Below are 14054 nucleotides of genomic sequence, written 5' to 3' on the forward strand. Positions count from 1 at the left end.
AACCCTGCATCTGGCGCCTTCCCAAGGGGAGTGGCCTGCAGGATTGGGCTGAAACCAGCTCTCTGACATCCCCCGAGGGGTCCTGGATTGCTAGAGGGCACAGGCCAGGCTGAGGGACCCCACTGGTGCATGATTGGGCCCGGGAGGGACTGCAGGAGGGCTACAGGGCGTGTCCAGCCCATCTTGCTCAGTCCCAATCAGCCAGACCCCAGTAGTAAGCTAACCTATAGGTCGGAGCATCTGCCCCTGGTGGTCAGTGCACGTCATAGCGAGCGGTTGAGCAGCCTTAGCATATCATTAGCATATTACACTTTGATTGGTTGTTCAGTTCTGCCATTCGGTCTATTTGCATATTACCCTTTTATTATATAGGAAAAGAAGTCATCAAAATGGTGGTCAATTCTATAGAATATGGGGGTTGGGATCAGTTCAAGTAATTGGGATATTTCTGCAGAGCTTTCAGAACCACATAGATTTTTACATCTTTCTTCCTTGAAAACTTCTCTGCTACCATCATTGCAACACTCTGCTCCTTCCTGATTCCCCACTTATAACGGAAAGATATAAGCTCCAGCCTGGCCAGTGTGGCTCCGTGGTTGCACGTCAACCTATGAACTAGGAGGTCCTGGTTCTATTCACGGTCATAACACATTCCCAGGTTGCAGGCTGGATCCCCAGTAGGGGATGTGCAGGAGGCAGCCAATCAATGATTCTCTGACATCATTGATGTTTCTATCTCTCTCTCCCTCTCCCTGACTCTCTGAAATAAATTTTTTTAAAAAATGTTTTAAGAATTTATAGCCCTGGCAAGCATATATGTACCCAATATTGGAGCACCAACAAATATAAAAAGGGTCTTGGAGGACTTTAAAGGAGAGATCAACAGCAATACAGTCATAGTAGGGGACTTTAACACCCTACTGACATCACTGGATAGATCTTATATATATATATTAAGATGTAAGCTCCACTCCTCGGGGTTGCAGATATCAGAGCTAGACTACAACACCAAGACTTCACCAGCAGGTGCTGCTGTTAAATATATAATGTCCTAAACAATGCAAATGTATAATGCCTCAAGTTTGAGATTTAGCAAGTCAGCACCCTCCTTCTTCAAAATCATTGGTTTCCAATTCTATGGGGACACAAGGCTAGGGGAGGGCCTGCCCATATGCCCACCTGAGGCCTGAGACCTGAGACCTGTTCAGCCAAAGGGCAGCTGAGACCTGTTCAGCCATGGGCAGCTGGCCCACAAGTGAGCGGTCTCTTTTCCTCCCTCCCATAGCTATGACATCGCCCTGCTGCGCCTGGCCCAGAGCGTTACCCTCAACAACTACGTCCAGCTGGGTGTTCTGCCACGGGAGGGAACCATCCTGGCTAACAACAGTCCCTGCTACATCACAGGCTGGGGCAGGACCAGAAGTAAGTCACCTACATGGGCACCGTCTACCACATGAATCTTGATTAGCTGAGCTTCTAGGGTACAATTTTCTGTGGTCCTAGGTATTCATAGCCAGAAGCCAAGAAACCACAAAGGAACCAGAGATAAAATAACTGAGACATGAAATCAAGCTAAGAACAGGCAATGGAATCAAGGCAGAGATTCATAGACTCTTATAACTCAAAAAACAACCCAACAGCAACAACAACAAGAAGCCACACTACTTAACTCAGTATTATATACAAGCCTCTCATTTTATTTTATACATGAGGAAACTGAGGCCAAAGGAAATTAAACATTTTGTTCAAGATCACATTACTAGTTAGTAACTACTGATCTGGGGCTGGAACCCAGGTATCCTGGCTCCCACTTTGGTAGTCATTACATCATTGTGCTACCTCCATAGACAGTCACTGGGTTTTGGGTTGGGAGTGAATGAACCAGGGTAGCTGTAGGTCCAGAAAAGTCAATGCAGATGAGGCCTCCGCCTTCTTCTGGTCATCATGGGAAGATTTCTGGTAGGGAATGTCATTCAGATAACATAAAAAGGTGGGAGAAGCCGAAACCGGTTTGGCTCAGTGGATAGAGCGTCGGCCTGCGGACTTAAAGGTCCCGGGTTCGATTCCGGTCAAGGGCACGTACCTGGGTTGCGGGCATATCCCCAGTGGGAGATGTGCAAGAGGCAGCTGATCGATGTTTCTCTCTCATCGATGTTTCTAACTCTCTATCTCTCTCCCTTACTCTCTGTGAAGATTTCTGGTAGAGAATGTCATTCAGATAACATAAAAAGGTGGGAGAAGCTATGAGCAGAGATAGTTAAGAGGGGCAGAGACGTTAGGCCTGACATGGAAGTCTATGAGCCACCAGGCAGTATTTGAGCTCTGAAAGAGAGGCAAGGCCTTGCTATGAGCAGTCAGTCTCCTGGGAAAATCTGGAGCTAAGAGACATATTTCTAATCTAGCTCTGCTCTCAGTTCACTTAATGTCATTATGGTTCAATTTCATGATCTTTAACATGAAAGGGTTGTAAGGATCCAAAGAAATAATTCATGTGCAAAGGCTTTGAAAAATCAAAGAGCCAGATAAAGAAAAGTTGCACCAAGCTCTTAAGAAATGCAAACAAGGGTGCACAGTTCCATTTCTGCTTCATAGGGTATACAATGTAAGGAAAAAACAGGACAGGTAGATAAATTATCAACAAATGATTCTAGTTACTTCGCTAAGGTATCCATGAGGTTTTTTTGTTTTTTGTTTTTAAAAAGGCAGGAGTAGGATTGTTTGTGGGTTGTTGTTGTTTTTTTAATCTGTATTATTTGTGTGTTTTTTAATATATTTTTTATTGATTTCAGAGAGGAAGTGAGAGGTAGAGGTAAATAGAAACATCAACAATGAGAGAGAATCATTGATTGATTGCCTTCCGTATGCCCCCCACCAGGGATCGAGCCCGGGCATCGAACCCCAGGACCCTTCAGTCCGCAGGCCAGTTCTATCCACTGAGCAAAACTGGCTAGGGCTAGGATTGGTGTTTTAGAACCCAGGAACAGTAATCAAAGATGACTCCCTAAAGGAAAGAGCCTGTTGTTTCCATATAAAGAGATAAAAAGGAGGATCTATGACATGCAGTGAGCAGAAAGAAGGAGCTTGCCTGGAGTTCAGCTTTCATCAGAGCTTGGGAAGGTTTGGGAGAATGTGGAAGGTTTTTCCCTTGGATAGTATCTGGGGCTGATCTCCAATGCTGTGTGTCCTGTTTAGCCAATGGACAGCTGGCCCAGACCCTGCAGCAGGCTTACCTGCCCACTGTGGACTATGCCACCTGCTCCAGCTCCTCCTACTGGGGCTCCACTGTGAAGAACACCATGGTGTGCGCTGGAGGAGATGGAGCTCGCTCTGGATGCCAGGTGAACACTTGTAGAAAGTGTCTAAAGTCCCACCCCAGATCTCTCCCCTCTCTGCCTACCACTTCCCACCTTTTCCTTACCTGCTATTCCACATTTACACCCCATGTACAGATACAACTTTCTACTCTGGTTTCTGAATGAGAATGATTCTTTGCTAGTAACTCTATGCTCACAGGATCTCAAAGTTGAAAAAATCTTAAAAATGCATCTTGCCTAGAGCCCCCACCTCAAAAGCTTGTATGTGGTCTAATATTTGTGTTGGTATATGTTCTTTAGAATTTGTTCATGACCTAGACTTTTTATGGATGCAGTGGGGCTAAGCCTGGAGTGATGGTTGTAATTTTGTATAAGGTAGCTCCCCTTAGAGGAGCTACAAAAATGATCAATCTATTGATCAATGATCAATAGCTCCTCTATTTCCACTCTTTTACCTCATTAGTACTTACAGCCATACATATGGGTGGATATAGTAGGGGAAAGTGCACAAATGGTTTTATAATAGTATAAATAAAACAGAATTTTCTCTTTAGACACAATGAATCAGCAATACACCATCTTACAGATTTCTTAATGCAATTCAACAAATGGTCTTGATTAGCTACTAAATAAAATACCAGATACTGTGCATTTATGCTAGGGATACAAAGATAAACACAGTGGAGAAATGAGAAGAGCAGACATATGAGAGAACATCCTATATAATAAAAGGCTAATATGCAAATTGACCAAACAGCAGAGCAACTAGTCGCTATGATGTGCACTGACGACCAGGGGCAGACGCTCAATGCAGGAGCTGCCCCCTGGTGGTCAGTGCCACTCAGCCAGAAGCCCTGAGCTGGGCTGGCGAGCACAGCACCAGTGGTGGGAGCCTCTCCCACCTCTGTAGCAGCGCTAAGGATATCCGACTGCTGGCTTAGGCCCGCTCCCCACTGTCAGTCGGACATCCCCTGAGGGCTGCCAGACTGCGAGAGGGTGCAGGCCGGGCTGAGGGTCCCCCCTCCCCCAAGTGCATGATTTTCATGCACCAGGCCTCTAGTTGTAATATAATATGGTTAAGTGTTTACAATAAAGATATGCACCAGGTGGTAGGGAAGCCCAAAAAATAGGTACTTACCTCTATTTGTTGGGGTCTGAAAAGACTTGCCTTCTCTGAGAAAGTGGAATCTGCAGTGAGTCCTGAAAGTTAAACAGGAGAAGGAGGGAAAGACATTCAGGGAGAGGTACAGCATGAAGAAAGGCATGGACCAAGAACCTAGGTAGGACACATACAGAATTACAGGGTGTTCCCTACAGCTATCTGGAGCAGAGGTCGAAGCCCACAAGCCTCTAAATCCAACCTGATGCCTGTTTTTGTTTGGCCCTTGAGCTAAGAATGGTTTTTACATTTTTAAATTGGTGGGGGGGCGGGGGGAATAACAGAATAATATGTCATGACACGTGAAAAATATAAAATTTCAATGTTCATAAAAATATTTTATTGGAAAACAGTATAGTTGTTTCTTGTGTATTGTTTATGGCTGCTTTTACAGAATTGAGTAGTTGTAGCAGAGCCTGCAAAGCCTAAGATATTTACTATTGGCCGTTAACAGAAAAAAGTTTGCTGACTCCTTGAGCTAGAGCATAAACTATTACCATACTAGGGAATGTCAGGAGATGACACTAGGGGCAAGTAGGAGCCACATGACGTAGGGCTTTAAATGTCATGCTTGGGGGACATGAACTTTATCACTTAGGTACTGGGAAATTATTGAAGAGTTTCAAACAGGAGAACAGCATGATCAGATTTGCCTTTTAGAAGCACTCTCTGATGACAAATAATCATGTTTTTGAAGAGGACAAGATTGGCAGGGAGATTGGTTAGGAGACTATTGTAATTATCCAGGCAAGAAATTTGAGGGTCTGAATTAGGGCAGTGGAGAAGAGGGAAGAAGGAGGATATGGGATGCATTACAGGCATTTGGCTTAAGTTATTTGGGAGAGAGGTTGGCTCCCTCAAATGAGACAAGATTTATAGGATTTGAGAGGAAAGGTGATGAGTTTAGTTCTGGATACGTTGAGTCTGAGATCCCTGTGGGATATTCAGGTATAGTTAACTGGTAAGAAATTAGATATAAAGAAAGCGAAACCTGGGTGACAGAGCTGGGCTAGAGATACCCCTAACAGCAACTGAGACACTCCCACCCCACCTCTCAGCCCCAAGGAAACCACTAGAAAAAGAGCAGTGACTTAGCAGAACTGCAATAACATAAATACTAGAGTGCTTCAGGGAGATATGTGAAAGATAAAGAACCCATAAATATCTAAGAGGGACTAGTGGCAAGAGAAAAATAAGAGTTTTATTAAATCTCAAAAAATACGGATAAGTCATCACATAATAAACAGTGCAGCCAGAGCCACAGTAGATAACTGAAAGTGACTACTTGGCAGTGGGTGAGTCACTGGCAACTATGGCAAGAACAGTTCCAGTGGAGTGGTGATGGCAGAAGCTAAAGGGTAAGGAAGAAGAGGCAATAAAAACATAGCGAGGGCCCAGCCAGTGTGGGCCAGTGGTTGACCAGGAGGTCATAGTTCAATTCCCAGTCAGGGCACATGCCCAGGTTGTGGGCCTGATCCCCAGTAGGAGGGCGTGCAAGAGGCAGCCAATTGATGATTCTTTCTCATCATTGATGTTTCTATCTCTCTCTCCCTTTCTCTCTCTGAAATCAATAAAAACATATAAAAATATTTTTAAAAAATACATAGCAAGGAAATGTAGAACACTCTTTCAATAATCTTGGGTGAAAGAGAAGAACAAAAAAAGTCTGGTAGCTTTAAGAGGGATGAGAAGTCAAGAAGGAGATGGACCGTTTAAGAGGGAAGAAAAGTGTGTTAAAAAGGCAGAAAGAGAAGGATCCTATAGAGCAGTGGTTCTCAATCTTGGTTGCACATTAGTATCACCTGGGAATCTTTTTAAAATCCTGATTTCTGGGCCTCATCCTCCAGAAATTCTGTTTGTTTGTTATGGGGTGGGGCCACAACATTAGTAACAAAGAAACAGAATTTCTGGAGGATGAGGCCCAGAAATCAGGATTTTAAAAAGATTCCCAGGTGATTCTAATGTGCAGCCAAGGTTGAGAACCACTGCTATAGAGTCAAAGAGAGGGAATGAATGGATAGCACAAGATCCCAGTGGAAACAGAAAAGATGGAACCAAGAGCACAGGCAGAGCTGGCTTTGGGCAGGGAGAGGGATGCCAAAATGTGCATAAACGTGAGTGTGCATGCTGGGTACATGGAAGTTGACAGGTGTTCTGCATTATTGCTTCCATTTACTCATGAACTAGGCGTCAAACTGGATGTTGAAACTGAAGAGGAAAGGACTGTATGGGTCTGGATTAATTAAAGTGAATGGGAGAAGGATTGGCCTTCAAAATATTACTGATAGGCTGAGGTTAGAGATTACACAATAACCATTCAAAGATCCAGCTGTAGAGAATGGATTAATCCAGGACTAAGTTTTTCTGCATTACTGGGGCAAAAGGCAAGACTGCAAATCAAATGCAAGGTGCAAGCTAGGTGAAGGAGGAAGAGAAGCCAGCAGGAGACTGGTAGGCTGGCTGAAATAACAGAAGCAAAAGATTGTTTTTTTGTGAGCACTTAGTACTATGGAAGAAAGGTGACCAAATCATCCTAGTTTTCTCAGGACTTTTCCAGTGTTAAAACTTAAGAGTCCTGTATCCTAGGAACCTTACATGCAAGGAGGGGCAAAAAAGGAAACTAAGACAACCTCTCAGGTCCTCCTCAGCCAGCTTAACCTATAACCTCTTAAGGTTTAACCTTTTTGAGTTAATTCATTTCCCAGGGTCTTTTTTCAAATTTTTCTATCTATATTTAAAAGCCCAGCAACCATTAAGGTGGACCGACCAGAACAACTGGTCGCTATGATGCGCACTGACCACCAGGGGGCAAATGCTCAACACAGGAGCTGCCCCCTCGTGGTCAGTGCGCTCCCACAGCAGGAGCGCCGCTCAGCCAGAAGCCGGGTTCACAGCTGGCAAGCGCAACAGTGGTGGCTGGAGCCTCCCCTGCCTCCATGGCAGCGCTAAGGAGCAGCAAGTAGTGAGCAGGCGGGTGGTTAGGAGTGAGCAGGCGGGCAGTTAGGAGCGAAGGGTCCCGGATTGTGAAAGGGATGTCTGACTGCTGGTTTAGGCCCAATTGGATAGTTTAGGCAGTCAGACATCCCCCAAGGGGTCCCAGTTGCGAGAGGGCACAGGCTGGGCTGAGGGACCCCCCCCCCCCACCTCGTGCACAAATTTCGTGCATCAGGCCTCTAGTTTTTTAAATAATAGAAATATTTTTTAAATAATAGAAATATCTCTTTAGTCTCCTTTATTGTCCCTTACTTTTATTTTACTGTATTTTTTGTCTTTCATGACTGATATTTTTGAAGAGTCCAATTGTCCATAATTGGTTTCAAAGAGAGGTAGCCAAGGGGATCACCCAGCTTTAGGGCTCAGGAACTGACACATAACTTAAGATGTTGGCCAGGGGGTTAGCCAGGGGCTTAACCTTGTGACTTTTAGTCAAAACTGGGTTATTGTCTTCTGCTGCTTGAAGGTCAACAATTACCCAAGGTGAGAAACTAAGGTCAGGTCAGTGAAATATAAGTTCTAGAGGCTGGGAGTCCAATCAAGGTGTCAGCAGGTTTGGTTTCTTCTTGGGCCTTTCTCCTTAACTATCAGATGGTGACCTTGCTGAGTCCTCATATGGTCTTTTCTCATCCGTGGTGTTCTCTGTGTGTCCAAATTTCTTCTCTCCCAGGGTCTTGAATTCTGAAAAAACTAGAGTACTTCTCTTCTGGTTGCCACTCCAAATAGACAATTCTTTAAGATAATTATGTCTTTGGGTCCCTTCCCACTGGAGTTTTCCAAATAGTGTGTTCTCTAGGTTTTCAGACTTCTGTGTTCCCAACCCCTTTCCTGCGAGTGAATTCATTGAGCTTCTCTGACTTCGATCCACATACTCCCACTGAGTTCTTGTCAATCTCTTCCTTCTGTCCTAATCCTCAGCCATGCCCTCCATCTCTCCGGAGCCTTTGTTTCTTTTCAGATCAATTAGCATAAGACAATTGTATTACATATAATTCAATTACTTTCCTGTCCTATAGCCCAGAAGTACTCTCAAATCCCTATTAGAATTTGGGTAGAAGAGGTTTAGATTGTTTTGTTTGTTATGAGTACAATAATCTAAACAAAACATTTACTTTGCCTAAACATTAGTTCAGGTGGGGTACAGCTAGGTCCCTTTTAAAACAAATCCCCGATTTGAACTTTTGGTCTCTTTCCCTAGTTCTTTTTTTTTTTTTTTTAGCTTTAATTTTTTATTGAAACTATACATATTCAATTGCTTAAGGTGGCAAATAAAACTATGAGGATTAATAATGGAGAAGAATAGTCATTGTGTTCCTTCTACCCCTTGAGCTCTTGCTCCCTAAAAGGAACTACTTTCAACTCTTTTCAGCTGACTTTTGGTTTCTACTTCCATACCTCTCTAAATATATATATAGTTAAATTGTACTTAATTTATCAGTTCAGGCATTATGAGAGATGCGGATATCTCTTCCTTTTACACATTTTTACTTGCCCCCAAGCATGAACTTTTTCCATCACCACCTCAAACTCCAAAAATAATTTTTATTAGATTAACATTTAATGTTTGTTATAATTATGTAAAATGCGATGCACAACCAAACCAGGTATTCTGGGATTAATTTTCATTTCCTGCATAACTTTGTTTTCCCTGGAAAATAATAATTCTTTTTTATTTGCATAACATGTACTCAACTTATTGCTAATTCAACCCCATACTCTCAATTAATTTGTAAGTGACCTATTTTATCTTCTCTTGTCCATAGTGTTCTGTGTCTTGGTATGGGTCTATTTGCATTCATCATGAGGGACACTTACTAGCTTTTTTTCATTCTGGAAACTCCAGAGCTTTGTTTCTGAAACATGTATTGTTGATATGTCCTCCCTCCATTTTTATTTTCTCTTTCTAGAATTTGTTATTCATAAGTTTATCTCCTAAACTGGTCCTCTTATTTTCTCTATATTTTGTTTGTTTGTTCTACCTCATCTTCCAATACTTCCAATATTTCATTTCTACTATCATATTCATAATTTCCAAAGGCTCTTTTTATTTTTAAATGTTCTGTTAACAGCATGCTGTTCTTGTATCACAGATGCAATATTAATCATAGTTTTATTGCTTGTTTTCTTCTCCCTGCATAATCTTAGTTGCCTTCATTTTTTGTTTGTTTATTCCTTTGTCTCTTTCTTTGATCTTTATTTTTATATTAGAGGCTTTCTTCAAATGTTTGGTAAAATCCTTGACCATCTGCTCTTACTTTAGAGTGGGGTGGTTAAGAAGTAGATAGGTAGCTCTGAATCTTAGGTGGGGTTTATCCATAGTGAACTACTTTGTCAGGTGATTTGGCAAGCTATTTCATTGGGGAACTTTCAAGGACAGTATCTTTAGGTCTGTTCTCTTGTGCTGGCCAGATTCTCCCAAGAAATACCTTCCAATTTTATGTCCGTTATTATAGAACTGGCATTCTTGGAACTGAGTAAGAAGAAGCATGTCAAGGTCATATTCTATAAACCCAGGTTCTTGATTCTAAGTCTGAGCATGTAACCACTACCCAATACATTATTTCTCTCCTCTTTACCCCAGTTTAGTTTAACATGTATTGACTACCTATCCTGTGTTTAAATGTTAAGTCTAATTAGACCCATTGGTCTAAATGCTGGGGATAAAGAAATCATTAGAACACCCTACTTCTCCCATCCCAGGTTCAATTTAAGTTAATAAAAAACTATTAAACTTGTAGCTGTTCAAAGTTCTGTGTTAGCAATGTAGAAAGGAAAATTATCATCAAAACATAGCTCCTGTCTCAAGCTCTTAGCTATGCATGGGAGGTAGAAACAAATTATGAAACCAAAATGCAAGGCAGAACATGACATAAATAATGCAAAAGAAAGGAAGAAGTACTGTGGTCGTTTAGAAAGGAAGAAGAGATTCATCTTGATCGTGGGATTATGAAGCAAGTGGGGAGTTGAATTGGAGTTTTAAAACTGTACAGAATTTTACAGAGATGGGGGTGGGCAGGGTGTAAGCAAAAGCAAAGGCCCAAAGATCAAAATATCTGGAATTTCAGGACTCTGCTTTTATTTCCTGCAGGGTGATTCTGGAGGCCCCCTCCACTGCTTGGTGAATGGTCAGTATACTGTCCATGGAGTGACCAGCTTTGTGTCCAGCCAGGGCTGTAATGTCTCCAGGAAGCCCACAGTCTTCACCCGGGTCTCTGCTTACATCTCTTGGATGAATAATGTGAGTCCTCTCAAATAATGGGTTGAAATAGGGTCACCTGGAGACCTGTGCACTGGCTGGGTTGGAGAGCAAAAGTTGGGCAGGGGAAACCATCATTTTCCTCACCACATTCTACTCCTTTCCCTTCCTCCCATAGTGCACTTTCCCTCAATAATGATACCACCCTGAGTTTCCCTTCACATACCCACTAAGCAGGCTTCACCATATTGTTTACTGCTTAGGGTAAGATGGTGGTAACAACAGATCTGAACCAGGCATTTATCACTGCTGTCCTAAGTTAAAGTCAAAGAAAAACAGCTTCAGAAAGCCTGCATTCTCCTGGGCAAGGGGAGAGGCACTAACAAGCTCTCCCATTATGAGAATTTGCTCTACCCTTTGGAAAGAGGTTTTACCACTTTAAACAATTTTTGAGAGTTAGATGAGACTCTACTGATACTGACTTATTGGGAGAGCCTCACAGTCGTCTCACCTGTGCCTTGCAGCCTTCTAACTCATTCTGGAGTCTTGTGGTATGAACATTAACTCACAACCATTGCAAAGTCTGTCCTTGCCACTAAATCCTGGATATCTATATATATAAAAGGCTAGTGTCCATCTGACTGGTAGCTATGATGCACACTGACCACCAGGGGGCAGATGCTCAATGCAGGAGCTGGAGCTGCCATGACGTGCACTGGCTATTTAAAAATAAACGGCACATGGACCTGGCACTGACAAACCAACACTCAGCTTCCCTCAAGTGGGACACAGTCCCTGCCACCACCCTGGAGCAACATCCCAGCAAATCGCAGCCAACGCTGCTGAGACCCCATGGTGCAAAATGCAGCCCACAGCCGCGGCCCAGAAACAGTCGCTGTAGGCGTGCTGGGTAATGATGTCACATAGCAACACTCAGTTTCCTCTCCCTAGTGACTAACCTTCTTGGAGTTTTTTCAGCCCAGAAACACAACTTGCTTTATAGCCAGGTGCAAACATTTTACACTTTAACCAAATGTTTGTGAAGCATTTTCACATGCCTCATCTCATTTGATCCTCACAGAAGTCCTGGAGTAGGTAGATAGGAGACTCGGTAGAATCCTATTTTCTTTTCATTAGCCAGAAAAGGGAGATTTAGAGAGTTCAGAAATTTGACCCGACTGAAAAGAAGTAAGAAATGGTGGACCTTGAAAATGACTTCAGGTTTTCTCACTGTGCAGAATATAGTCAAACACTGCTGCAGTTAAATATTTTACCCTTTGTTTTCCCTGCGTGATCCACAACATTAATGTGCTTCATGTTGCTATTTACTGCTGTGTTGCTGACAATTACCTGAAAGAGAAGTTGGGGTGCTTCACTGGCCTGGAAAAAGTTTAGCTAAATCAGAAAGCAGGTCTAATTAAGCAGGTTTATTCTATATATATATAAAAGCTAAGTTGACTTGTGCATGCGCAATACATATAAAGCTCTCGCTGGTGCCAATCACACACGTGTGTTTTGATCTGTCATTGTCGATCATGAATTTGGTTGACACTTCTATTAGAGAAAGGGCAAATAGCGATATTAAAATATTTCTTCTAATTAATTTCCTTTCAATGTGCACGAATCCGTGCACCGAGACACTAGTATGTCCATAACATTGAATTGTCTTGACACAGCTGCAACATACTTCCTGCCCTACAACCTCTTATCTCCCTATAAACCCAGTATAGTGTCATATGCAACTAGGAACCCTGAAGGAAAAAGAAAGGATGTAGGCAGAAATAACTGACTGTGGATATAACTTGCTTTTCCTTCAGGTCATTGCCAGCAACTGAACATCTTCCTGAGTACAACAGCCATGCCAAGATAATTCTTTAATTCGTAGCAGGACTTGAGGCCATCAAGAAAAAAACATTCTAGGAGACTATTGAACCAGATACAGAAATGCAAATAAAACTGCATACACATTACCAACCTGTGTCTTTTTATTTATAATTAAGCTCTCTAGAAAAATGCAGTTATAGGTCCCAAGTCGAATTTCACCACATTTCTGGGCTGGTTCTTCCATTTGCTGCCACCTCTATCAGTTCACAAACTAAGCCAAGTGGGAGTGGTTTTATATTATCCTTTTTAAATTATCTTAGGATCTACCGATCCATTAACCTACCCATCTGCCTTCCTCCAATGCATGTTTTCTATATACAAAGTCACAGAGTACTTTTAAATGTTCCTGAGTGACAAAATGTGTTCTGATCTTCCAGGTACACTGTAGGCTCCTTCTTTTGTTTCCCCCTTCGGTGCCTAGAACAAGTGCTCACCCCAAGGTTCTGGGTGATGGCAACTTCATACAAGGATACACTAGAGACAGGAGTATAGGATTAGGTGGTAGGTCAGATGCCAGCAAAGAAAGTGGCAAATTAGAAAGAAAGACTAGGAAGTAAAAAAGTAGAAAAAAGGAGAAAAGAAAATGTTGAACAAAGAAAATAAAGATTTAAGGGGAAGAGGCAGAACAAAAAGGGAGAGGCCTCACGTGAGCCATGGCCACAGCCACACCCGCAAGCACCAGAAGCACTTGGGAGGCTGAGGTAATGCTGGTGGCTTGTAACAATGCAGGATCAACTTGGACAACTATCACCCAGGTTACTAGGGTAAAGTTGATATGAGGAATTACCATTTAAAGAGGAACCAGAGCTTCTGCCCAACTGTCAACCTTGATAAACTATGGACCCTGGTAAGTGAGCAGACACAGGTAGGTAAAAGCTGCCAAAAACAAGACTGGAGCTGTTCCTATCATTGATGTGGTGTGATCGGGCTACTACAAAGTTCTGGGGAAGGGAAAGCTCCCAAAGCAGCCTGTCATCATGAAGGCCATATATTTCAGCAGAAGAGTCGAGGAGAAGATTAAGGGTGTTGGGGTTCCGGTAGCTTTAAGCCACATACTAGTAGAGAGAAGTTCATTAAATGCTCACAAGCGCTTCTCAAAAAAAATTATATATATCCTCAAACTAAGTATGAGTTAGCACTTCAAGGCTGAGACTAAAATAGGCAACCTGACCCAGGGTTCTATAAACCACAGAGAACTGGGAAGCTGATAATTTGCCTCATCCTGGCCAGGGCTCAGTCTGTTAGAGTGGTCTACCATAGATTGAAGAGTAAGCTGAGAGGAGAAGGCTAAGAGGAAGAGAAGCAGCAACCTTTTATTTTTTTAAGTCATTTTAAGTTTTTGTTGGCTGATAAAAAACTGCCACACTTCCTTCCCACCTCATGCTGCTATTCCTGAATTTAATTTGCAAAGGGAAGCAGAGACTAACAATTTTATTTAACAAAATTTAAACTAGTGGGGGGGACATGCTTATGGTTAGAAAATAAAATTTATCTCTCACAGAAAATG

At 42.5% G+C, this 14054-nt stretch overlaps 1 protein-coding gene across 1 annotated transcript in view; it reads left to right on the top strand.

Moving 5' to 3' along the window:
* CELA1 (chymotrypsin-like elastase family, member 1) overlaps positions 1 to 12633 on the top strand; it is an 18134-nt gene extending 5501 nt beyond the window's left edge. Inside the window, exons 5-8 of the mRNA XM_005869239.2 lie at positions 1286 to 1422; positions 3193 to 3338; positions 10556 to 10705; positions 12481 to 12633. Coding sequence (XP_005869301.1) covers positions 1286 to 1422; positions 3193 to 3338; positions 10556 to 10705; positions 12481 to 12498 — 451 coding nt within the window. The 3' untranslated portion in view covers positions 12499 to 12633. The remainder of the gene's footprint in view (positions 1 to 1285; positions 1423 to 3192; positions 3339 to 10555; positions 10706 to 12480) is intronic.
* Positions 12634 to 14054: the final 1421 nt, after the last annotated feature.

Source organism: Myotis brandtii, unplaced genomic scaffold (genome assembly GCF_000412655.1).
Source record: "Myotis brandtii unplaced genomic scaffold, ASM41265v1 scaffold29, whole genome shotgun sequence".
Lineage (NCBI taxonomy): Eukaryota > Metazoa > Chordata > Mammalia > Chiroptera > Vespertilionidae > Myotis > Myotis brandtii.